Here is a 23,341-nt window from a genome sequence, read left to right on the forward strand (position 1 = left end):
GGGTCATTCTGGGGGGTAAGCCTTTCCAGAGCTGCACACAACTGTTTTTACACCACCCCAACCTCCTTTGCTGCCCACTGGCAGCATCCTGGTTACCACACCACGTCTCAGAAGCAGCATCATGACATTTCTAGAGATTTCTACTACATCTGAACAAAAAGAATCTATTACACAGCAAAACAGAACACCCTTCCATTCTCTCCACCCCCCTAAGACTGCGAACGACTGCTTCAAGCAACAACCTACCACAAACATCCTGGGTTTGAGAAATCTGGAGCTAAAACACACTTGTACTAGAGCAAAGAGAAAGATTTAACCCTGTTCTAATAAATATCTACTTTAGAACTTGGAATAAAAATAAGCACCCCAGCAGGGCAGTGGCCAGACACCTCTTTCCTAGTGGCACTGCCACCGGTATTTTGCCACATGCCCGCACCCTGCGAGCGCCAGGTCCTCGCTTTGCTCCTCACCAAGGAGCCCAGGGGATTTCAGCGCAGGGTGAGATTCTTCCAACACTCCCCTCTCCCAGCCACTTCCATTGCCTTCTTGATAATCGCCACAAGGCTTACTGCTCGCAGGTCTCTTCCCACACACGCATTCGCTTTGAAGACATGGGATCAAGGTCATTACAGAAATTCTGTCTCTGTTCACCTCTGCTGTGGGGCCACTTTCAAATCCTCATCCCACAGCAGAGCCTCAGAGGTGACCCCAGCTGCTCACGCACTCAAAACTGCAAAACCAGAGAGGTTTGGGATTCTATAAAATCGAGGCAGAGGCAACAGTTCAATACTGTTAATAAAGTAACAACTCTTATTTGTTCTTTACAGTATTTATTGTACATGCAAACCTATAAGAAAAACACCAAAACTCCCTGTTGGAACCTTCTCTTGCTAAATCAGGTGTAAATGACTTTCAGGTAAAGCATGTTTGTGTGTTACACTTCCAGTTAGGGAACAGCATTACGCAGCGGCCGCCTTCTCTTTGTAAGTTGCCATCATCTTCTTGATCTCAGCAATTGCTTTGCCAGGGTTCAAACCCTAAAAAGGAAAAGTTTCAGTTAGCTCCTCCGGAAAAGAGGATGTTAGAGCATCCTCCCCCCCCTTGCCTCGATCTCAGTCACAGTAAACTCAGATAGGCTGCTACTCATAAAAACAGCTGGCAGAGGACACCCTTTTTTTCTAAAAGCTGCAGCCCAGCCTAATATTGTGCTTCCTTTCAAACGCTGGGAGGTTACAGGATACCGAGGGGCAGCTCCAAACAGCCTGCTCCAGGCAGGCTGGGCATTATGGAACGCACAGCCCCTCGGTTAAGGTGTGCTGCTGCAGGTTTGCTGCACTCCAGCCTCAATTTACAAGGGAAGAGCGAGCCAGCCCGGGGTAGAGACGCAGTGCTCCAGCTTGGAGCTCACCTCCTCTACCTGGAGGCTGAACCAGCAGCACTTCCCACTGCTTGAAGAAAAACGCTCATTTGACTGTGGAGGACTGGTTTTAATCAGCAACGCGAGGATCAAAGAGAAGAATGACTGGCTGAGCGATAGGAACTTTTAATAAAGCTCAAGCAGGACTGAATTCAACACTTTTACGAGCGTTACGAGATGACTTCTGGAGGCAGGAAACTGCCTTGTAAAAGCTTGACGGCGATGGTACAAGAGATGTGGTTTTCCTCCTTGTCTGAAATAAAAAATGCTGTGTATTGGCAGACATTAAGGAAGTGAGCAAGAATACTAACTCACAAAACGAAAACGCTCCTCACACAAAAGCCAGCTAAGCTTTCCAAAGAAGTTACTTCTACAATACAGACGCGTCATGCCCTTAATCCTGCAGCACTGCTACCAAACCAAGCATGCCTAATCTCAGAATGAGAGGGGGATCACAACTGCCCTGCTGTATCGTTGTGATTACAGCAGCAGCACTGCGGGACAGAGAATGAACAGGAAATTACCCGGTGCACAGCTCACCATGCAGTCTTTCAGGGCCGATCGAGACAACAGCCAGGATTAGAGCATGTGAGTGGAAATGTGTTATTAACCATAAACGCGTCTCAAACTTGAGAGACCAAGCCTCAGCGTGCCATTTCCCTGCACTACACACGTTCCTACATACAGCCAGATCTTCAAGTTGAACCTTCACCTTTAGCTGAACTATGGTTCACACCAGATCATGAGCTAGCTCCCTATACAAAGGGGGAATTATCTGTAGGCAGTGAATCACTTTAGAAAAATCCACCAAAAAAAAAAAAAAATCAGCATGCAGTGCTCCTGACCTGTCAACCCAGATCTCCAGGATCTCCTTTTCCCCCACATCTGCGATCCACTCAAACACTTGCCTTCATATTATTTCACAGCTCAAGAATTACTCCACCACCAGGTGCAAGCAAAGGCTGGCTAGAAAACAGCACAGCTGGCAGGAAAGCAAAACTTGGTTATCTGCCCAACAACAGGCACACGGTCATTGCAAGATGAGGAAGAGGCATGCTCTAATCTGGGAAAGCTTGCTCAGTTCTTGAAAGAAATACCAGAGAACAGACCATCTGGGAAATGCTCTGACGCAGGACGTCAGCATAAAACAGGTCCCCCAACAGTGCTGAAAACTTGCCGCAGTTTTCTCCATTACGCAAGTCACACAACACATCAGGGATAGCTGCTACGGTCGGAGTTTAAGGTTGCACTGTGTGGGGGTTAAGCATATTACTCACAAGGCTCACACCACTGATCAGACTATGCAGGACAAACTTCCCCATACCATTTCTGGCCGTGTCCCTCCCGACCAGTGCCCTACAGTCATACTCCTAGATCTTGGAAACAGACAGGTTCTCAAAGTCGCAGCCTTGCTCACGAGGAAGAGATGTTCCTGCGATGTGTAATATACTTTGCCATGTCCTCTTGTACAGTCACTATCACGAGCAAAACTGCTGGTAATTCATTGTGCTTCAAAAGGCTAAACAAGCCAAAGCAAGCTTGAGGAAAACAAAAACCTAAGCCAGTATTTTCCTATTGATTTGAAACAAGGTGCTTGGAAAGAAGCCAGTAAGCCCAGCAGGGACACACGCAGGACGTACACGTACCTTAGGGCAAGTCCTCGTGCAATTCATGATAGTGTGACAACGGTACAGAGAAAATGGGTCTTGAAGCTGTGCCAGGCGTTCCTCTGTGTAGTCATCTCTGGAGTCAATCATCCAGCGATAGGCCTGAAAGTCAGTGGCATTTGACACACCAAGTGCTTCTTTGAGGTGGTGTAATCAGTGTGAGATTTTAAAAGCAACACCTAACTCAGGAATTTTGGTCCAGGATCTGGACTATGCAGTACTATCCCACCTGTGCTCACGAATATTTGTACTACTTTTAGATGGGGAGTCCCTCAGCAGTCCCACGTGACAAACGGGATCTGTCCTTACCTGCATCAGTACCGCAGGACCCAAGTACTTGTCCCCATTCCACCAGTAACTGGGACAGCTGGTGCTGCAGCAGGCGCACAGGATACACTCGTAGAGTCCGTCCTGCATGGGGGTGGGAGACCACAGTCAAACCCACGATGAAGCCTTTTTTAAAGCGGGGATTTACACGAGCTGCCCGCACCACCTTCCCCTCTAGTGACTTGCCACAACAGCGTGGCTCCAAAAACCTTAAGCTGAAGCAAGCAATTCTTACATGCATGTCCTCTGAAACAAGACGCACGCAATCTTCCCAACTTGACCACTATAATGAACTAGGTTTTTTTGTGACAAAAGGAAAAAGCATTAAACTGAAGAAAAATGTGAAAATTGCTTGATGTTCCTGCATTCCTTCCTTCCAGCCTGCCCCAGGAAGTGGCTGAGGAAAGGAACAGATACATAACCGATTCACAACTCCAGGCTATGTTAAGGAAGTGAAAAGAGAGCAAAGTCTGCCCAACAGCCTAGGGGAGAAGTAGAGCTCATCATTTAACATGTGCTTTGAGGGGATTCCCAAGCACTTACAGAACAGGAATGGTGCGAGTCTTTAGCCATTTCACCATTTTTGTAGAGATTAAGGCCTTTTTTTTTTTTTAGGCACTGAAGAAAAGAAAGTTAGACCTACTGGGAAGTGACACAAACTCTGAGGAGCAGAAGTCTCCCAAGTCTCCTAGCTCAATCAGCCCCTCCCAGGCTAAAAGACAGAGTCCAGTCTGGCTTAAATTATGTATTTGAAAGTTGCTTTTTGGGACAAAGGTCTCATTAATTTTAGTTTAGAAAGATACCTGATGGCAAAGACTCCTGGGAGCTTGTAGCAAGTCTACTGCATCAGATGGGCTGCTCTAACACGCTTTTGGAAAGACTTGCCAAAGCTACTTACCTTCTTGTTCTACATTTGTCTTATTTCTAATGGTAACATTTCAAATGACTGATGATTTAAAGAAAAAGGTGGGAGTTTTTCAGCTGACTTTGTATCCACGTTTCTCCTGCACACAGGCCACCCTCAAAGCCAAACGAACTTCAGCAATGAGACAACGAGCAAATTTACTAATTGTGAGAAAGATTCAGGCAGCTCTTGCAGCCACTTTTAGGTTTGCCTATTTCTACTTGAATGAGAAAGTGATTTCAAGGATGCCGCTTTATGAAAGCCATGTGAAGGGAGAGTCCCTTTAGCCCTTACATATGGATCAGATAACATTATGAAGTGGTGCAGAACTACCCATTGCCCTTGGACAGAGATTCTTTCAGACTGTGAAGTCCTGTGGTTGTTTAGATGTCACAGCGCCAGTTGCATGGTGCTGCTGACATCTCAGGCACACGACCACTCTGTTCATTGGATGTTAACTTCACAGCAAACACGCGTTAATGGAAGTTTCAAAGATCACTGCAGACAATTAGGCTGCAGCTCACGTTTTCACTGAATCCCCTTCAAACAGCCTTCCTCTTTGCTGTTCATAGTCACCTCTCTCTCACCACTTGCCAAAATCTAGGCTGCCTGCCCACTTTGCGCCTACTCAGTGACAGCACCGCAGCAACAATCACAGTGGAGCATTGACAGGCCGAGCTTTGAACCATGAAGTCAGCGATGGATCCATCAAGTCAGGTCAGAGACAAAAGAGAAACTGCTGATTTAATGATACTTACTGTGGCAGCCAAGGAAATCCAGACAAGAACTTACCCACACGATAAGCTTTTTAAAAAGCTATTATGTCCCAGCTGCTGAAATGGTTCCTCAGACACCCTTCAGCTTTATGCAGAAACTTTGGACCAACACCACTACTTTCCCAGAAAATCCCCTCAAAGATAACGCGGTGCTCAAGACAGACATCCAAAGACGTGCACTAACACATCATGCTTGGGTCTCCACATCCAAAAGGGTTTAGCTCTTGCCATTAGTTTTTAGGGCCATAAAACCCAGCAAGCAGCAACAAGAGAGCGTTGCTTAGCATGCTGCAGCTAGACAAGACAGCCAGCGCTGAGCCCGACAGCCTACATGCCAGCAGAAACTGCAGTGCCTTATCTCCACTGGAATATTACAAGCCTGTGGCCTTCACAATGTTTTTACAAACACACACAGTTTCGCAGTGCGGACAGTGGAAATGAGATCAGAGTCCCCATCGCAACCGCGAATGCATTTCATTAGCAAACGTTACCCCTAGCAATACAGGCATGCCATGACACTGCATTTCAGCGAGCAGATTCCACCCACGTCGGGTTTTGCACCAGACAGCTTTGTCATTAAAGGAACTAGAAGCTACTGCATGTTAATGTTTAACCCTGGTCTTATCTGGAAGGGATTTAAACGGTAGAAAAGAAGCAGTAACCAGTTTCTGACGGTCTTCTATGGACTGCAGGTACTGCTCCTTGCCTTGTTTTGACTCATCCTTCTTCTTCAGGTAAGGCTCGATGGATTTGTACTGTGCATAGAAGTTACTCAAGTCCTAGGAGTCAAAAGGTAAAAAGGTCACATCTAAGCTGAATCGATGCACGAGAGATTGAGTATCTGCTATCACTCCAACAGAAGGCGGCATTTTGTACCTCAACCTGCCGCATTCCTCCAAATGGGGACAGATTTACTCACCGCTGTGAAGCTCAGACCCACCCAAGCCAGAAAACACCAGCAGGTGTAACATGTGAATTGGGAGACCTGATCTTGTTGGCACCTCCCAACGTTATCCTTTCCAGCCCAATCTGAAGCCCACACTGCCTGGAACGGTGTCACCCTTGGTCACAAGCTGACAAGAGGCAGATACTCACTGGAACAAGGTCCTTCACCACGTACATGTGGGGGAGAGGGTAGATTTTAGTGATCTTGTTGAGATCGGGGTCAATTCTTTTGATACAGGCCAGCGTGTTTCCGCCAGCAATGTTCATAGCACAAGAGCCGCAGATGCCTGAGTGGGAAAAAAAAAGAACAAAGCATTAGATATTTACCCTCTTATCCTACTTGAGGAAGATCCTCTTGGCCCCAAACATGCCCCCAGGCTGTCTTCAAGAAACTCTGTACGTGACAAGGAAAACGCCAGAAGTTGCCATTGGGCCAAACATGTTGCTATTTAAATAAAGAACAAACACAGGAGTCACTTTCATTAAAGCCTAAACACATTCTCAGTGTTGAACTTTCTTCCACAGCAAAAAACAAGTGGCTTGGACACTTCATCTCTTTCGCATCATTCATTAGTTTTACATGCTACTTAGGGTGGGGAAAACATTCGGCTTTGTTCACAAGTTTGAAGCACAAGCTCGTATTGATGCGAAGCAGCTAACGCCAAGATTGTAACATGGGAACCAGGCACATCCCTTCATCAGCCCTACAGTTACAGTCAAAAGCATCCCTGAAGGTCAGGAACATAAAACAAAGTCCCCAAGACAGAAGCTTCTTTCTGAGCCTTCTGCAGCAGGGTAGAGTGGTGCCATAAACTGCATTCATTAACTGCCAAAGGTGAGAGGACAGACACTCACCAGAACAAACAGCATATAAATAGCTTAACAAATGGATTAAATGACACCACTGATGATCTCCCAGTAATAGAAGGATCAGATGTAGCCCAGGAAAGGCCAAGGTTTACAAGAAAAACCACCGCAGAACTGTCATAGATACTGCTCAGGTCAGGAGCTCGGGTATCCAATTCAGGCTGATGCCTAAAACATCATATTAGAAAGAAGACAAATGTTGAAAGGGCAAAACTCTAATTTCAGAGGATTTGACACATATCAACTGATATGAGTCAGAGAAATGCCACTGCTCCTCATGCTGGCGAGCTAGCCCGCCCCAGCGCCTGATGCATTGGCAATTCTTCCCCTCGCTGCCAGATAAAGGCTGGCACTTGAACAAGGTTATTCCTCCCACTCGAGAAATGGTTACACGTATTTTCCAGTCAACTGGAGAGGGAACCAGGACTGCAGACAAAGGCACACGAGCATGCAACAGGAACGCGCGATTGGATTTTTTTTGCTGCCGCGTGGTAGAAAAAGGGGCAAGATTGAACCAGTCCAGCTTGAAAATCTGTCTTCAGGTTCTCAAAGAAAAGTATTCAGGGCAATTAATTCCAGCAGGTTGGGAACAGTGTTGGCTATCTAAATATCAGACACTGAGAACAACCACACCATATGAAATTCCTCTGCCTGCTATGCAGATTCTTCAGGAAACAGCTGCATTAAAGCGTGCTTTTCATTTAGATCCAAGTCAAAACATCTTTAGGCATCAATTGCACCTAAATTTCTCATACTTGCAAACCCACCTAATTAAATCAAAAGTCATTCCACAAAGGCATCCTCCCTTCCCGTATTTCCACAACTATCATTTTAAGCTCAGCCTCCCAACATTACCCAGGAATTAGGATTTTTTACAGGGAAAGTCACCTGGACAGGGAAGTTTTAATGCAGTTAAACAGACATGCTGATTTGTACCTGTACGAGAACCAGCCAGTAGCTCTGCAATGTAAAACCACCAGATGGCCTTTTCCTCAATCAATCATTTAGCTTAGTCAAAGGGCCAAAAAAAAGATTCCTGAAGCTATTCCTAGAAGTCCTAAGTACTCTTCCAGTTACACCCTTTCTTATTTCCACAGCAGCACTAGACAAAGCAGCCCCTGCAATTCATTCCCATTCGCCACGTCTGCCCCCTCAATTTTGCTGTTGCAATCCCTCTTGCTAGATTTCCCTACGCAGTCCATCACTGGAGGGCAGCAAGATGAACAAGATTAGGACAGAAACAGGAAGGACTGGGGCTGTTTAAGCATATTGCTCATAGCTCCGTGTTGTGCGATTACGCCCTGTGAATATGAGCTTTAACTTTACTACTTGATTCATTGAGGTACTTCATATGCAGCAGCTGGCAGAGGAGAGCGGTACACTGCCATCTACCCTGAAGTTTTCTAGTAGTTACACAAACACTGTCAGCAACGAACAGTCTTTGAGGGCAATCTTCAGTTTAGCAGGCTGGAAAATCCTTCTTACCTTCCCTACATGATCTGCGGAAGGTCAGAGTGGAGTCCAACTCATTTTTAATCTTGATCAGAGCATCGAGCACCATGGGCCCACATCTATAACAGAAAAAGTCAGTGAACCTGTGTAATTCACCCCCAGCCTCAGTGCTTGATCTCTGGCACTCCAACTAAGCAGCACCTAAAAGGACTTTGGTCAACTACCATTAAAAATATACTTTTTTTTGCCAATTCTAGGCAACAAGATAGAGATATCTTGATCAGCAGCACAACCCATTCACCTCAGCACACCCCAGGGTCAGGGTGGGACAGAAGCCCTTTCTTTTGCTGATACCTTGAAGGTTTGGCTCAGCCAGAGAGGGTTCAGACAGCACAACTGAAAACTGAATGCCTTGCCACCGGTTCTCTCCTTTTGGGTCAGGTTTTAACAAGTCTGCCTGTCCTCATTAGTCACAAGAGACAGTGCTGCACACAAAAACAAACAGTCTTGGACAACTTATGTAATTTTAGACACGGCAGACAAGGCAACACCCAAAAATTACTAACTGGTGCAAGTCACACAAAAATTGGAGTTCTCTGTCATGTGCTTCTTAAGTAGGGAGCTGCGTGTCTTTGTATCTGAAGCTTTCAGAAAGGGCTCGAGGTGAATTCCTCTGGCAAGATCACAGCAGCAACTGGAGCTCAGGGAAGTCAAGGCACACGTGCCCACATGAAGGTTTCTGCACCAGAGGGAAGACTGCACCCCTCCAAAGAATCACGGAGAAGTAAGAGCTTTCTTGGTGATAGCTACACCAAAGTGTGCAGGCGGTTACTAGAAGTTTAACATGACCTAAAAACCAGAAGTAACTAAGTGTTAAGAAAACTATGAGAAGAGTGAATAAAGCTTCCACCTTATCTCCCAGGCCTGGGACCATGAGCTACAGGTAAAACAGTTTGCTTTTGGAACACGCCCCAAAATTTAGCACATAAATAAAGCTTATTAAAGCCACAAACACATTCAAGTCTTCAATACAACTCAGGGGCCCAGGTAAAACCTCACGGAAGTCACAAAACAAAGTGACCATTTTACTGCTGACAGCTATTGAGACACGGGCATTCACAGTACGGTTTTATTTGCCTTTATTTACCACACTTAGCACCGACAGGTGAGGAAGGGGAAAATAATCCTATGTGATCATAGTAAGATTTGCTTTATCAGGAAATAACACTGATTTCACCTGTGCTGAGGACAAGGTGCTCTGTAGCACAGCGGAGGCACCACATTCCTGGCCACTCCAACAAGGTTTTAACAGTTCCTGGAGCTTAAGGAGACTGCTGACACCTTTAGCTGTCAGCTCAAGTGCTCCTCAACCACCCCCTGTTATCACTTGTCAGATAACCTGTGTGCACACGCAGCCCCAGCACACCTGCCTGGCAGCAAAGCCTCTCCCTAATGGGGCATACTCACTTATTCAAATCCACTTCATACGTCTGCATGCGGGGCTTATCCCCAGGCTTATCGGGATCCCATCTGTAGATAGCAAACTTCTTGATACGGGGTGCTGCCGCAGCTGCCGTCTGCGCTCCCCGACACATCTGTATTCGAACAACAGCAGGACAGCCCTTAGGTCCCTTCGGGTGGCTTTTAGCCAGGCAACAAAATGAGCTGAAGCCGCATGCTTCAGGCTGAGAGCTGCAGGACCCATCACTGCTTTATACTGGGGCACTCGTACAGGTTTTGGAAAATCCTCCCAGCAGTGTACCCTGGCGCATGCAACCATCTCTGTCCTGGGGCTCCCTCCTCCACAAGGCAGAGGAGATAATCCTAAAACTAAGGAGAAACCCCCAGGTGCTCCTGCAGTGTCTGCTGACACTCCTTCCTCCACAGCCCTGAAGACTCCTCCTGTCCCAAAACTCCCCTCAGAAGCTCCCAGCCACATCTCTACCCAGCTCCAGGCCAACAAACCACATCCTCCCAGTATTCCCCCAGCAGCTTCTTCCCCCTCCAGACCACCTGCCCCTACTCACCTCTCCTCAAATTACCCCGCATCCCTATTCCTCCTGTTCCCACATCTCTTTGCAGCCCCCTTTTGGATCTCCTGCACCCCAGAGTCTCCTGTCAACCCCTATCTCCCCCTAAACCTGTCCCAGACACCTTTCCTCTCCTTTTTGCTCTCAAACCCTCCCCAGCATCCCTCTCACACATCCCCTTACCCCCCCAGCCCACCTCCCCTTCTCTTACCCACTCTGAAGCCTCTTCCCATCCTGTACTGCACCCTGGACCCTCTCCTGCCCCCCAGGCCCTTCTGCACCCCCTCCTGCCCCCCAGCCCCCTCCCATCTTGCCCACCCCAAATCTCACACAGCCTCTCCTGCCCACCAGGCCCCCCATCTCAGCCCTCCTCACCCCCCAACTCCCTTTACACCCCCTCCAGCCCACCATCTCCCCCCGAAGCCCTCAACCCCTCGCACCACGCCTCCCCCGAGGGCCCCCCGCCCAGCTGTCCGACCGGGGCGGCTCCAGACCCCTCACCGGCCGCGGGCCGGCCCGCAGGAACTGCGCGGGGACGCCGCGCCTCAAGGAGACTCCCACTACGGCCGCCGCCATCTTGGCGTTGCGCAGTTCCGACACCGCTCCCCCCCGGAAGCGGAAGGAGCCCCCAGCGCGACCATAGAGCGCAGCTTGAAGAGGAAGGAGGGGCGGGGCTCTGCAGGACGCCATCTTGAGTGTGGCGGCGGCCGCAGGGGAGGAGCCATGTTGAGAGTGGTAGGCTCTGCGGCACAAGGTGGGATGGCGGGGCCATCCGCCTGGATTCCCCCCCCCCTTTTTGGGGAGAGGGGAGACCAGTGCGGCCCTCCCCATTAATTCCCAGACAAATTCTTTCTGCAGGGGAGGTGCCCAGGCCCTCCCGCCTGCCCCAACACTGGTCAAGGCAAAATGGCAGGTGCTGAGGGCCGAAATGGCGTCCCCCCCCCACCTCACCATCCCCGAGGGCTTCTCTCCCTTTCTCTCACGATTATCACACCTTATTATTGAACTTCCCGCCTCTTTCCTCACAGCAAATTCATTTATTAACTGAATCGCAAGCAACACACGCCGAGAAAGCCGCCGGGGGCGGAGGGGGACGGGGGCCCTGCTATGGCGTTACGTTCCACCATCTGAAGGCAAAGGGCCGCCGCTGGACGTTGGTGCCGCAGCGGACCTCCCCGAGCCTGCCGTGGTAGGAGGCCACGTCCTCGAGGAAGCGGCAGCGCAGGCCCAGCGGCTCCAGGAGGGAGCGGGTCTGCCGCTCCAGGCAGCATTCGCCCCCCACCAAGGGGCCGAAGGGTTTGGGGATGCCCAGGTCCTTGGCCAGGACGATCATGGTGACCTGTGGGGTGACACAAGGGGAACCCGGTAGCGTCAGGACAGGCTTCTCCGATCGATAAAGCCGAAGGAAAGCCGCCGGTCACCCTCCTCCACCAGCCTCACCCCAAAATGAAGCATTGACACTGCTTTTTGGAGCTGCCCTCCCCCAGGCCTCCACATCCATCATCATTTTCCCCCTTTTATCATTAAAATGTGCCCCACGCCTTGCAATTTCACTGCTTTGAAAAGTGTTCACCTCAAAACGGCGTTGTTTAACCCAACCGCAAGCAACATGAAGCCACAAAGTTGTGATAGACCCAGGCTTATCTGAGCCTGGCTGGAGATACTTTCTTTTTCTGGGCAGCTGTAAATACTGTGCTTTTTTGGGACAACTCTGGGGACTCATCCGGGCTGAATAAGCTGTTTTTTGGGGAGGACCCAAGGAGCGGGGACCCCTCTCACCATGTTGGGGAAGTATGGCACGGCTTTGCCCTGCTTGTCAAGCTTGAAGAGGGCCGGCAGGTCGACAATGTCCTCCTCCATCAACCCCAGCTCCTTCTTGAGGACATCCCTGTTCCAGTCGATGCAGCACTGGAGGGGATGGAGAAGAGCAGGTTGAGGGGGGACACAGGTGGGCACGGTCCCCAAAACCATCTCACGCAGGAGGAGAGCCGAAATGCAACACCTCCCCTTAAGGGTTTGCACCACCCTGGGGTGGTTATTGCAAGAAATATGGATTATTACCAGAAATATTGGTTATTACCTGCACATACTGGTTCTGCTGCACCAGGATGTTGTTGGAAAGGACCTTGTTAATGGTGACCCGTTTTGTGTCTGTCCCCGAGTACCCTGCAAATGCAAACCCTTGTCAAAATGAAGCGGCACTGGTAGGAGCCCGGCTTAAAACAGGGCACAGAGATGGGAAAAAAACCCAACCCAAATCCTGATTCCCTGAGGTTCAGATTGCTGGGAGTCCCAATTCTTAGTTTATTGGGAAACTGGGTGGGAGGAAAACCTCTGCCCGTTGGAAAGAGCATTGGAAAGGTCCTATCATCCACCCTCCTGCCCACAGGAGTTGTTAGCTCCTAAATTTTTCCACTCAGCTCCATAAAACCAGAGCTACCACCTCCACCCCTTGTTTTGGGATGGCGGGGTCCCGGGCAGGCGGCAGTGACCCAGAGGGACCTGTGGAGGTATGGAGATCTTCCCCCAACCCCATTGTGGATGGATGATGTTCAAAACCACAATTAAAGGGTGCCCAAACGTCATTGCTTCAGGGAGGGAAGGGCAAGCGAGAAAAAACAGTGCTAATTTGGGGTGACACAAGAGCCCCCCCCAGTTGTCCCCACTCCGTGCTGGAGCTCTGCTGGCATTCACGGGGATGCTCCATCCCACCAAGCAAGCATCCTCTCCGTGCAGAGGGCTTTATCCCTCCCGTCCCACTCGCTTTCCCAAAATAGGGCTTGAGGAGGCTGGGTATGGTGGGCAGGCATCCCGCTTGCCAGCCGTGAAGGGCAACCGGGTGGGAAAAGGTCCCCACGTCCCCCCGATACCCGCATGTCGGTCAGGTGCTGCCGCCCTCGGGCCGGCTGCTCTGTGGGGCGGCTCCGGCTGTCTCAGCCGACATCAAAGCTCGGCTGAAGCTGCCCGCTGTCCCCTTGCCTTTGAACATGGTGGCTTCGCCCTGGCCCTCCTTCTGCTTCTCCCGAAAGAGCCTGTAGCACGCCGCGGGGCTGGCCATCAGCATCCGAAATCGCTGGGGCAAGACACGAGGGAGAGCGGTCACAGAAAGTGGCTTATCTGAAGCCTTGGAGGACCTCAGGGGCTTATTTTTGCAAGAAACCTGAGCTTAAACGCTTAAAATTAGACATCTTTGCTGTTATTTAGTGCCTTCTTTAATGCAGTGCTGCTAGCTAGGCTGCTATTTTTTGTTTCTGGGCTGGTGTTGCGATGTAGCGGGGAGGATGGAGCAAGTGAATAATCATGCTCTGACTTTCCCAGAAAAGGCCAAAAATCAGCATTCAGCTAATGCTATGGAAAACTGGGAACTGTGAATTTCTAAGGTCTGAGCCCTACGTGTGTCCTGGCTTGGAGAAATGGTCTCCTCGGTGGAGTGTAGGAGGCTGCTTGCTGCAGTCTTGATGGCATCTCTTAGGAGGGCTTAGCCCAGCCCCAGGGGGGGCAAAAGCACTGTGTGGAGGGTTTGTGGTGTGTGTGTGTGCATAAGTACTCCTTTTCTCAACCATCCAGGTCAAGACATGGTTTCCTGGGGTGAAAAGTCTTGTGTCAGAAGCAGTAAAAACCAGGATAGAAGAGCGAGCTAGCTTCTGAAAACATCTGGGAGATGCTGAGCAGCTGTGAGCCCTGGACAGCCTATGTCCATATTGAGGTTTAAATTTCGTGGACTACCTTTGCAGGCATCTTTTTTTCTTCTATCTGTATTGATTATTAGCTAAGAAAGTCCCTTTTTGTGTTCAGAGCCCTCATTTTGGGGACGGGGTGAGAACCCAAGCAAATAACTGGCTGGGACCGTCAAGAAAAGGAGCTTTGGGGTTTTCCCTACAGCTGCCCTAATGGGATTAGCTCTTCTCAGAAGAGAAACCTCGGAGCAGCATGGGGTTTTGGGGTACCTTTGCGTCAGAGGTGGGCACAAAAGTGATGAACTCATTGACGTGGCCCACGGACAGCCAGTCGGAGTAGAGCTCCACGGGAGCCTGCACTCGCTGGGCGTAGAGGAAATCCCGCACCATTCTGGTCATCCTCCTCCCTGCAGATCTGGGGGCAGAGTACCCCGAGAGAGGGAATAAAGGCGATAAGTATTTCTGCAGCAATATGTACATATACATAAATTGCTATCAAGGTGGAGGAAAGAAAGGAGGGTGCAAATGTGAAGGCAGAGATTGGGTGTACCCACTCTGTAGAGTACCAGATTTGCAGCTGGCCAGGGAATGGCTAGTAAGGCCCTTAATGTGATTTTTTAAAATGATATTTAGGGGTAATTGTGGTTCCTTTGCTCCCATACACATGGGTTTCCCATTTCTTACATGGGGAAGCTGCTGCCGATGAGGATCCTCCCCAGAGGATATTCCTTCCCTGCCACGGTCACAGGTGGGCTGACCTCCAGGTTGCCGAAGGAGTCGAGACTGGTGATGGCTTCGGAGAGGGGCTCTCTGCTCACATAGCCAAAGTCGGGGCCCTGGGGAAAGAGAAATCACTGTGGGCTTTGCCCCGAGTGCCGCCTGCCTCTGTGCCTTTGGTTTTATCCCTCCTGCTGGGCTCAGACCTGCTCCAGTGGGTAAAAATATCAAGAGTGAAGCCTGTCCATGGATGGGGAGAGGCTAAAGGAAAGGCAGGGGGATAAAGGTCTCTCGGTCATCTGGGCTCCATAAGAAATGGCAAGTGCCGGGGCACTGAGCTGGGGAGAGATCTCCTCTGCTATCCTGCAGCCAATGTTTAAGTGTCCACATTAAGCTAATTAAGTGCTGGGATAGCCCCGAAGCTGAGTTTCTGGATGGCTCTTGTTGAGTGAGATGAACTTCAGCCCCTGAGGGTAAACCCAAAGGGCTGTACTTCACTTAAATCCTATTTAAGCCCTGATTTTCAGGACTTAATATATCTGGGGTTTAAGGTGTTGTGCATGCAGGGGTAATTAACCCTTGGTTATGATGTGCCAGGGTCAAATGCCCAAGGGAGAGATTGCAATGTTAAAAACAGGGCAAAAATGGCAGTGGTGGGACAAAAATCCTGCCTTGAACCTGTCCTCGCTCTCTGGTTCAAGTCAACATGGGCTTGGAGCTCATGACAGCCCCTGGAACAAGATCAGGTATCTGTTGGGTTTGCATTAAATGCCAATCACTCATTAGTGTTGGGTTTCCTTAGGGGTAAACCTGTATGTTTATACAGGTCAGTAAAAATGAGCAGGGAGACCTGAGGGTGCATGGTTATGATCTAGAAGTTGCTTTTTTAAATTGAGGGTGTTTGGAGAAGCAGGGAGCTGCTGCTGCCTTTCCCCAAGGCTCCCCATGCATTTTTGAGGTGCATATCTGGAGATCTAAAGATCCTTTCCCTGGGTGCTGCGGGAGGGATTGAGCATGAGACACCTGCTCTCAGCTTATTTCAGTTTAATAAACCACGGAGCCGGTACGGTTTCAGCTGTCAAGGCGCTGGCTCATCCCAGGTTTGCGGGTCGCATCCAAGTCCTATCAGTTCCAGAGTGATTTTGAGGGGCTAATTCCCTCTCATCTCCTTTTTCCCTGGCGTGGGGTTCCAGGGGCTTAGGGCTTGGCTGGGGGTCAGAGGAGGACCTGTGCGTGTTGCGTTTGGCTAAATTTTCCTAGCTGGAAAATGAGATTGGAAAGATAGGAGTGGGGATTAGGGGAGCTTCAAAGTAGAAATTGGAGTATAATGTGTTAGCAGCTCCAAAGGCTGAAATTGCTTCTCTAAATATGAGGCAAAGCGATTCCTAAAGAGGGCAGATAGGAGCGGTTGCCTGGCGTATTTGCGAAGGAGCAGATCAGTGTGCTATTCCCATCCTGCCTGATGAACCTGGGACTGCATGTACTCATTCCAGGCATGAGAAATGATGTATTTCAATGCTTTTGAAAGCTCTTAACCTTCCCCAAAGTGACGTGCAGCCAAAAAGTGAACTGTCCTCTTCTCCCATTACTGTGGGGGAGAAGACCAGGGCTGAGGCTGCTGCCAGGGCCTGGCTGGGTGTATGGGCAGAGATTTGGTGGCCACCTGGGGATGGTCCTGCCCTTTTTGCATGGTGATATCTCAAAGGGATCATTCAGTCCATCTTTTTTCCCATGCTTGTCTTTGCTGGGCTCTCCCAAAACGCCCTGGCCAGGGTCACTGCTCTCCCAGGCAGCTTTCTTTGCACACCCTGCATGTGGCTGGCCCTTTGCCTTGGCAGGGAAGCCTCACAGGGATGGCTTTGGCAGCTGGCTGCATCTTGCTCTCTTCTGAGCAAGTAAATTGCCCCCTCTCGCTTTCCTTTCCTCTCCTGCTCGGGAACTGCTGTGCATTCACAGGCGCAGAGGAGGAAATGAAAAAACAACCCATTGCTCGGATATCCAGGGTGAAGAAATTCACTCCTGTCCCAGAGCTTGGCAGGAGTCCTTCGTTCCCAGAGGCATGAGGTCCTCCTTGCCCCTCTCATCCAGCACCTTCTGGATAAAAGGTTTTCCAGATGGCTGGGATGTGTTTTAAAATCTGATCCTTGGTTTGAGGGGGGTGAGGCTGTTGGTGTCCTCCCAGCTGGAAGTGGATGGGTTAATATCTCCATGCAGTTGCATGCAGATATGTTAGAATCTCATTTTTCAGGCAATTCATTGTAGGGCTTCCAAGGAGCCAAGTGCAAGTAGGGTTTTAGGAGCGGTGAAATAGGCTAAGCATAAAAACCTGCAAGCTGCTCCTCAGGCAATGCAAGTGACTGTCCTGCTCTTACCAGCAGCTCCTTGATGGGGAATTGCTCCAGCCCTCCATCTCGAGGGGAGTCCAGCACCACTGGGAAGCTTTTGTGGGGAGCATGGGTGTAGCCAAACTCAATCTCGTCCTAAAGAAGTGAGAAAAACCCACATGGGGCACATCAGCAGGGAAGGAAAGCTTCGCCCCCCTCTCCAGTGCCCACCTACCTGCATCCAGCGGTCCCCTCGGTTGGTGTAACCGAAGCAGACCTTCAGCTCACAGCCTGCCTTGTTCACCAGGTTTTTTATCTCCTTGATGAAGAGGTAGTTGTCCTTCATGCTGGGAAAGCAGATGGCAGGAGGGAAGGGGCTGAAGGGCTGCTGGAGGACGGATATCCCCCCCAGGCAGCTGCCTTTCCCTCTGCCCATCACCTCCCCAGCCTGTCTTGGTGACCTCCGAGGAGACTGTGGGGCTGATGTTGATTTGGCTGGGAAGGCATCATCCCTTGGCCTTTACCTGCAGACGAAGACGTTCACTGGTGCCAAAGTGTTGGGGGTCATGATCCACGGTGCTACCCTGAACACGACTGTGTCGGTGAAGATTGGTGTATGGGGGATACCCTGGGGGAGGCAAGCAGAAATTGGGGACTTTCTACACACTGTTCACCACTATTTTCCCCAAATACCCTACCCTTGAGGTCACTTTGGGAGTAAATTAATGGGGACTGCTCTCCATTCAATCCCCATCCCCTTCTCCATGCCCCTCAGGCTGTTGCACCCCTTGTTGTACCTCCCACCTGCACCCTTTCCCTGGAGCCCCCAGACCTCAGCCAGGGTCTCCAGGAGGCTGATATGGATGGAGACCAGCCCAGAGAAGGTGTCATCAGGAAAGCGGAGCCCCTCGATGAAGAAGTCGAGCTCAGCAGCCCCACCGGTGTACTGCACAGTGTGGTACAGCTTCCTCCGGCCCAGCACGTGGACGTAGCGCTGTCCGAAGAAGGGGTCTGCAAGAAGAGAAGGGGGAAGGTGGGCAATTTCCAAAGTTTCTGTGGTGGTTTCTAACCTATTTTGCTTGCGTGCAAGGAGGTACCACAACCCCTCTGTGCTGCAGCTTCTCTGCTTCTGTGGGTAGATACGACTTCGTCTGACAGAAGTACCTTAAAACAGGAGCTGAGGGGCTTGCAGTTTTGCAGTCGTACACAAAAAGGGTGGGGGAAAATGTCTCAGCCTTTCCTTGGATGGAGCAGTCATTGAGAAGATGTTTTCATGGGGTTTCTGCCCTTGCAGCCCCCTCTGACCTGCCGTGGGATGACAATGCCACCAACCCTCCTGCTGACAGACTGCCTCTGCATGGAGGGACAAGACCAAGCTACTTAATGGCACGTTTCTGGGCTGGCTGAGGGCTTTTGGTCCCGGGGAATAAATCACTGTGCCCACAGCAAGGAACAAGGAGGGGAAAATGTGTTGTAGAGCATGTTGCCATCATGTATAAAGCATCTGGGTGTCAGGACATGTGGCTTGCTTTCTTTTTGCTACTCCTTTGCTCGATGACCTTGGATAAATGGCTTTATGGTCCTGTGCCTCTGCTTGTTAGTCTCCAAAGTTTTCCAATTGATTGAGAAGAGAGAATATTCAATGCTGGAAAAATTTGGAGAAGGGATGCTGAGGGCATGATTTGCTTCAGGAGCTCTATTCGAAGAGCATGGAAAGGACAAGGTCAGAGACGGAAAGAAAAGAGCTTGCAGGGATCTCGCAAGCACCACAAATGAGGAGGAAGGGGCAGAGGAGAAGGTGGGGAAGGACTTACTCTGCATATAAAAGACCCCAATTTTGTCGGCATCCGAGACAGGAATATAGAGAACGATTTCATACCCCCGGGGCAGGTGCTGTGGCCCTTCGGTCCTCAAGACCATCCGAGACATGTCCAGCAAATCTGGGGTGTAAACAAAAAAAAAATATTGGGTGATGGGTGATTGCACCATGCAGCTCTGACCGGCTTGCATGCTCCCTCCTGGGATTTGCATCTCCCACGCCAAGAAATCTGCTCTTCCCTTGCTATCAGCCTTTGCAAGCTGGAAAAACAACGTGCAGTCCTGCTAGCAAAGCTTGTGGCTTGTGCCTTGAAACAAATGCCTTTTTTTTTCCTGCACAGCTGGTCCTTGGCCTCAAAAAGCTGATGGGCATCGGCTCCGTGTGGTTTTAGTTTTCCAGGAACAGGCGGGTGTATTCCTGGCTGCCGGCCGCATGCCTTGCCCTGAGCTCCTCTCACCCGTGTGAAGAATCCCTGGGCCAAGCTCTGCTGTCAGTGGCACCTCTGCTATTTTTCTGGCCATGCTTCATGCCCCTGCTTGACCGCAATTAGTTTGCATGGTATTAAAAAAGAAAATTCCCATGTGGGAAGCTTACTCAGCAGCTTGGTGGAGAGCAGCTCATGGGCAGCCGGTTCCCAAGCAAAATTTCACCTCCAAAAAGGTTAAAGAGAGGGAATAACGGAGCATTTTTTGCTTTATATGATTTTTTTTGAAGCTGTGTTACCTTCTTTGCTGAATACCCTTTCGTCGTTGCAGTCCAATGCTGGAGTGAAGGGGCTCTCCTTGTCGCAGCTGACGAGCAGGATGGCCCCATGTCCCTCAGGACCCCAGGTCCAGCTTGCCTAAAACACCCCGCTGGGGCTTAGCAAGCTCAGGCTCTTGCAAGCCTGTGGACTTTCTGTGCAGTGGAAGAGGCTGAATTACCTTGTTGGGGTTGTTCTTCTCCACCACGCCATCCCGATCTGCATCGACGTCCAGAGAGATCCCTGGATGGACAGACCCCACCATCAGCCAGGGTACGGCAGGGTTGGGTGGGTGCAGAAGCCCCCCAGACCCAGCAAACCTGGGTCCATCTCTGCTCCCACATCAAAACACCCCACTCCAAGGGACCGAAGGGTTGAAGAGGGACTGCTGCGTTGCAGAAGCCTCCGTACTCACCGATGCCGGTGAGGAAGACCCCGGCTTGGTTGATGGGCTGCCCTCCCTCTGTGTAGAAGCTGACTGTTACCTGCAAACCCCCAGATCCCTGGTTGGGGAAGAATGCTCTCCCCCCATGGAGGTCCCACACCCCAGGACCCCACTTCTTACCTTGTTATCGTTGACCTCGACGCTGGCCCGGCTCATGCTGAACCTCAGGACCGTCCCCTCGTCCAGCGGCCACCGCGTCCCGCTGGTGGGAGCTGATGCGACCTCTGCTTGGCCCCGGCACGCCACCTCCACACTCACCCCCTCTGTGTGCTTCACACCAAAGGAGACTGCCCCGGCCGGGGCCGCCCTGCCAAAAATACGCTGTATTTTTAGAGGTTTGCACCGAAAACACCCGGTTCTCACTGTAATTAATTTCACTGCCCAAAGCACAGCCAAGACTGGGCACGCTGGCGTCTCCATGCTCACCTTTCTGCCTTTTCCTCCCTGCCTGGGAGCACTTGAAGTGTCTTTTTTTAATTTTTTTTTTTTAGAACAGAACATGCTATTTTAGCAAAATGAGTCTATTTTGTAGCTATTGGTGCAGATTACGATCTACAATAATCACAGCCAAAGCACTCAGCACCACTGGAACCCAACTCGGGCTTGCACTTCAATGGAGGAATCCCTGTTTATTTTCCAGCTGAGGCAAACCCAGTATTTAACAGCTCATCCTAATGGTGTGGCAACCCAGCTGAGAGACTTTACCATGGGAAACTCTAATTTTCACGGTGATTTTCTCCAACCCTGAAGCAGCTGGTGTTGCACTGCTCCCAGTATTATGTACCCTTGCTTTTCTCCAGCTGCTCCCTGTATCCCCTTCCCTTCTCCTGGCTCCTCGTCCCTAATTTCCCCATCTTTCCAGGGTTATTATTTTTGGGATGCTTACAGCTCCCAAGGTGCAGGCTCCCTTTGAGCATGCGTGCTCCCGACACCCATATCACTGTTACAGCATCATTTATTGGGTTTCTGGAAGCTGGTAGCCCGGCCAAACCCACATGGGGTGGGGGAGAGGAAATCTGAACACTTGTTTGCTGCTGCCTGGGTGTTTCTTAAATTGTTAAATTACATTTAATTATGCATGGAAAAACTGGTTTGGTTTCCTTGTTTCTGGGTTTTGGGAATCCCACCGGGAGGATATTTGACCCGGAGAGATGCCAGATGAGTTGTAACTGCGCTGCTTGGCTTGAATATTGAGGGCGAGATGTGCAAAAGCAGCAAAGACCAGAATTAACCATGAAATGAGCTTTTAAACTTTTTCCTTTGGGGGAATAATTATCGTGCGGTGCAGCGTCAGGTTGGCTTTAGGAGTGCAGGGCTGGTGTTGTGGGGACTTGCATGCTTTCCCAGGACACTTCTTGGTCACTAGGTTTTGTTTTCCTTCCCTCTCCCACTTGCATCCCCTTCTTTGCAGTCCATCCCCGTGGCTCCTGCTCACCCCTCCGCTCTCCAGCAGCTTTCTGAGATGACACTGGGTCTGTTGACCGCAAATGGATTGAATCCATCGCCGTTGCAGACCCGGGGTAAATAACCATATCGTGCTAACGTGGATGCTCAAAGCTTTCCTGGGACTTGTGCAGATTTGCAAAGCCCAGGGAGGATTTTGCCCACAAATTGCATTAAATCACAGCGTGGGGGCTGTAGGTTTTGGGGGAGCAGAAGGAAAAATGAGGAGGGGGGATTTGCAAAAGGAGAGACAGGGGGGTAAAGGCGAGGAGAAAGGTGGAAGCGCAGAAATGGAGGGAGGAAGGGGAGCGTTGGGGTGCCGCACTCACCCGTAGACGTCGGCAGAGATGCGGGTTCCCAGCACACACAGGGCCTCGATGCGGTTCCCATGCTGCAGCCGGAGCGTGCGGTCCCCTGGCATCTCCCCGCGCAGCAGCCCCGACGCCCCGACGATGGGCACGCGTGCCCTTCCTCGCCGCTCCAGGTGGCACTGAGCCCCCCAGCAGCACCCAGCTGCTTCTCCTTCCTCCCCGGCACGCCTCCCTCCTCCTCGACTGGGCCTAGAGCAAATCAATCAGCTTCTGGAGCTTGCAAAGTTTGGGATGACAAATTTGCAGCCCCCACCCCAGTCCGAAGGGAGGCGGCGGTTGGATTGGACCCTCTAAACCTCCATGAAAATGATCTCCGAGGGAAGGGATGGAGAGGGGGGGTGGCTGGCCCGAAGCCCAGCCGGCTCCCAGCCCTATGCAAGGAGCTCCCCCAGCTGTCCCCAACTCCCCGTCCCTCCAGCAGCTCCCTGACCCCCAACGGGGACGAGCAGCCCAACGGGGAGGTGATTTTGCAGCGCTTTGGGTTTCGGCCGGCGTTTGCATCTGTGGGGTATCCTCTCGTTTTTGCTCTCTAGGGGAAAGCTCTGGCTGCTCTTGGGAGGAAGAAATACAATTTGCCAGCCCTTAGGCTAGAGCAGGACACTCCTTTTTTTTTTTCCCCTGCTTATTTTCAGAGGGAAGCTGTGGAGCGAGTTGCCATGAGGGGAAATCAGAGGTGGTTTTGCATGGTGAACCTGCCACTTGCCACACCGCGCTGCAGCGGAGCACGTCAGTAGCAATTGCTGCCCACGCAGGCATTTGCATTATTTATTAACATCAAGCTAAATATTCATTTTAAAAACCAAACTTCTGCCCCAGATTTTGGAAGCCACAAGCAATTAGTGAGGAGCAGAAACGTTCAGGTTGATGTTCCCTATTTATATCCCTTTCGGGCTTTTCTTTTTTAGTGCGCTCTTTCCTCTGTGGCTGGGGCATAGGAAATAAGCTCAAATCCAGTTTCCCATCTGAAGTAGACCCTGTTTTGTTTTGTTTTGTTTTTTGCCATGACCTGAGCAAATGCGAGCGAGGACTTTGTGTTGCTGAGCAACCACTTGGGAACACACACACAAAAAAGGCAATTTTGCTGCTTTTGTGCACGTGCAAAAATGAGATTTGTGGCACTGGGGAGATTTTATTAAAGGCTGTATACGTTCTCCCTGAGGAATATAAGAAAATATAAACCACTTTGCTCCCAGACTGTGCCTTTCGTAGAGCATCGTGGTCAGGGTGGCACCGCTGCTGTGTGAAACATGCCGGGGGCTTGGTTAAATGACCCCCGGATTAGACACCCCAACCCAGGAGCTGACCTGCTGGCAACCGGAGAATGTTCCTTCTTCTGAGAAGCATCACGGTTCTGTTTAACCCCTGTCTAAACCACCAGTAGTAAGAAACACTGGTGAAAGAGGAACCAGAAAGTGGAG

General features: G+C 50.5%; 2 protein-coding genes across 2 annotated transcripts; both read right to left on the reverse strand.

The window, feature by feature from the left end:
- Positions 1–816: 816 nt before the first annotated feature.
- SDHB (succinate dehydrogenase complex iron sulfur subunit B) lies at positions 817–10,998 on the reverse strand. The gene is made up of 8 exons (XM_072884050.1): positions 10,887–10,998; positions 9,823–9,950; positions 8,389–8,474; positions 6,187–6,323; positions 5,754–5,870; positions 3,394–3,495; positions 3,064–3,186; positions 817–1,037 (listed from the first exon to the last, which is right to left on the reverse strand). The coding sequence occupies exons 1-8, from the start codon at positions 10,959–10,961 to the stop codon at positions 960–962; spliced, it is 846 nt and encodes a 281-aa protein (XP_072740151.1). The 5' UTR covers positions 10,962–10,998; the 3' UTR covers positions 817–959.
- A 492-nt stretch (positions 10,999–11,490) lies between these two features.
- On the reverse strand, positions 11,491–21,973 carry LOC140661537 (protein-arginine deiminase type-2-like). The gene is made up of 16 exons (XM_072883852.1): positions 21,882–21,973; positions 20,230–20,416; positions 20,080–20,149; positions 19,846–19,907; positions 19,646–19,763; positions 18,918–19,043; positions 17,936–18,114; positions 17,628–17,731; positions 17,339–17,450; positions 17,152–17,259; positions 14,747–14,898; positions 14,333–14,477; positions 13,365–13,458; positions 12,466–12,551; positions 12,165–12,293; positions 11,491–11,724 (listed from the first exon to the last, which is right to left on the reverse strand). Exons 1-16 carry the CDS (start codon positions 21,971–21,973, stop codon positions 11,491–11,493), a joined length of 1,998 nt encoding a protein of 665 aa, XP_072739953.1.
- Between the last annotated feature and the right edge of the window lie 1,368 nt (positions 21,974–23,341).

Source organism: Ciconia boyciana, chromosome 19, assembly GCF_034638445.1.
Source record: "Ciconia boyciana chromosome 19, ASM3463844v1, whole genome shotgun sequence".
Taxonomy (NCBI): Eukaryota; Metazoa; Chordata; class Aves; order Ciconiiformes; family Ciconiidae; genus Ciconia; species Ciconia boyciana.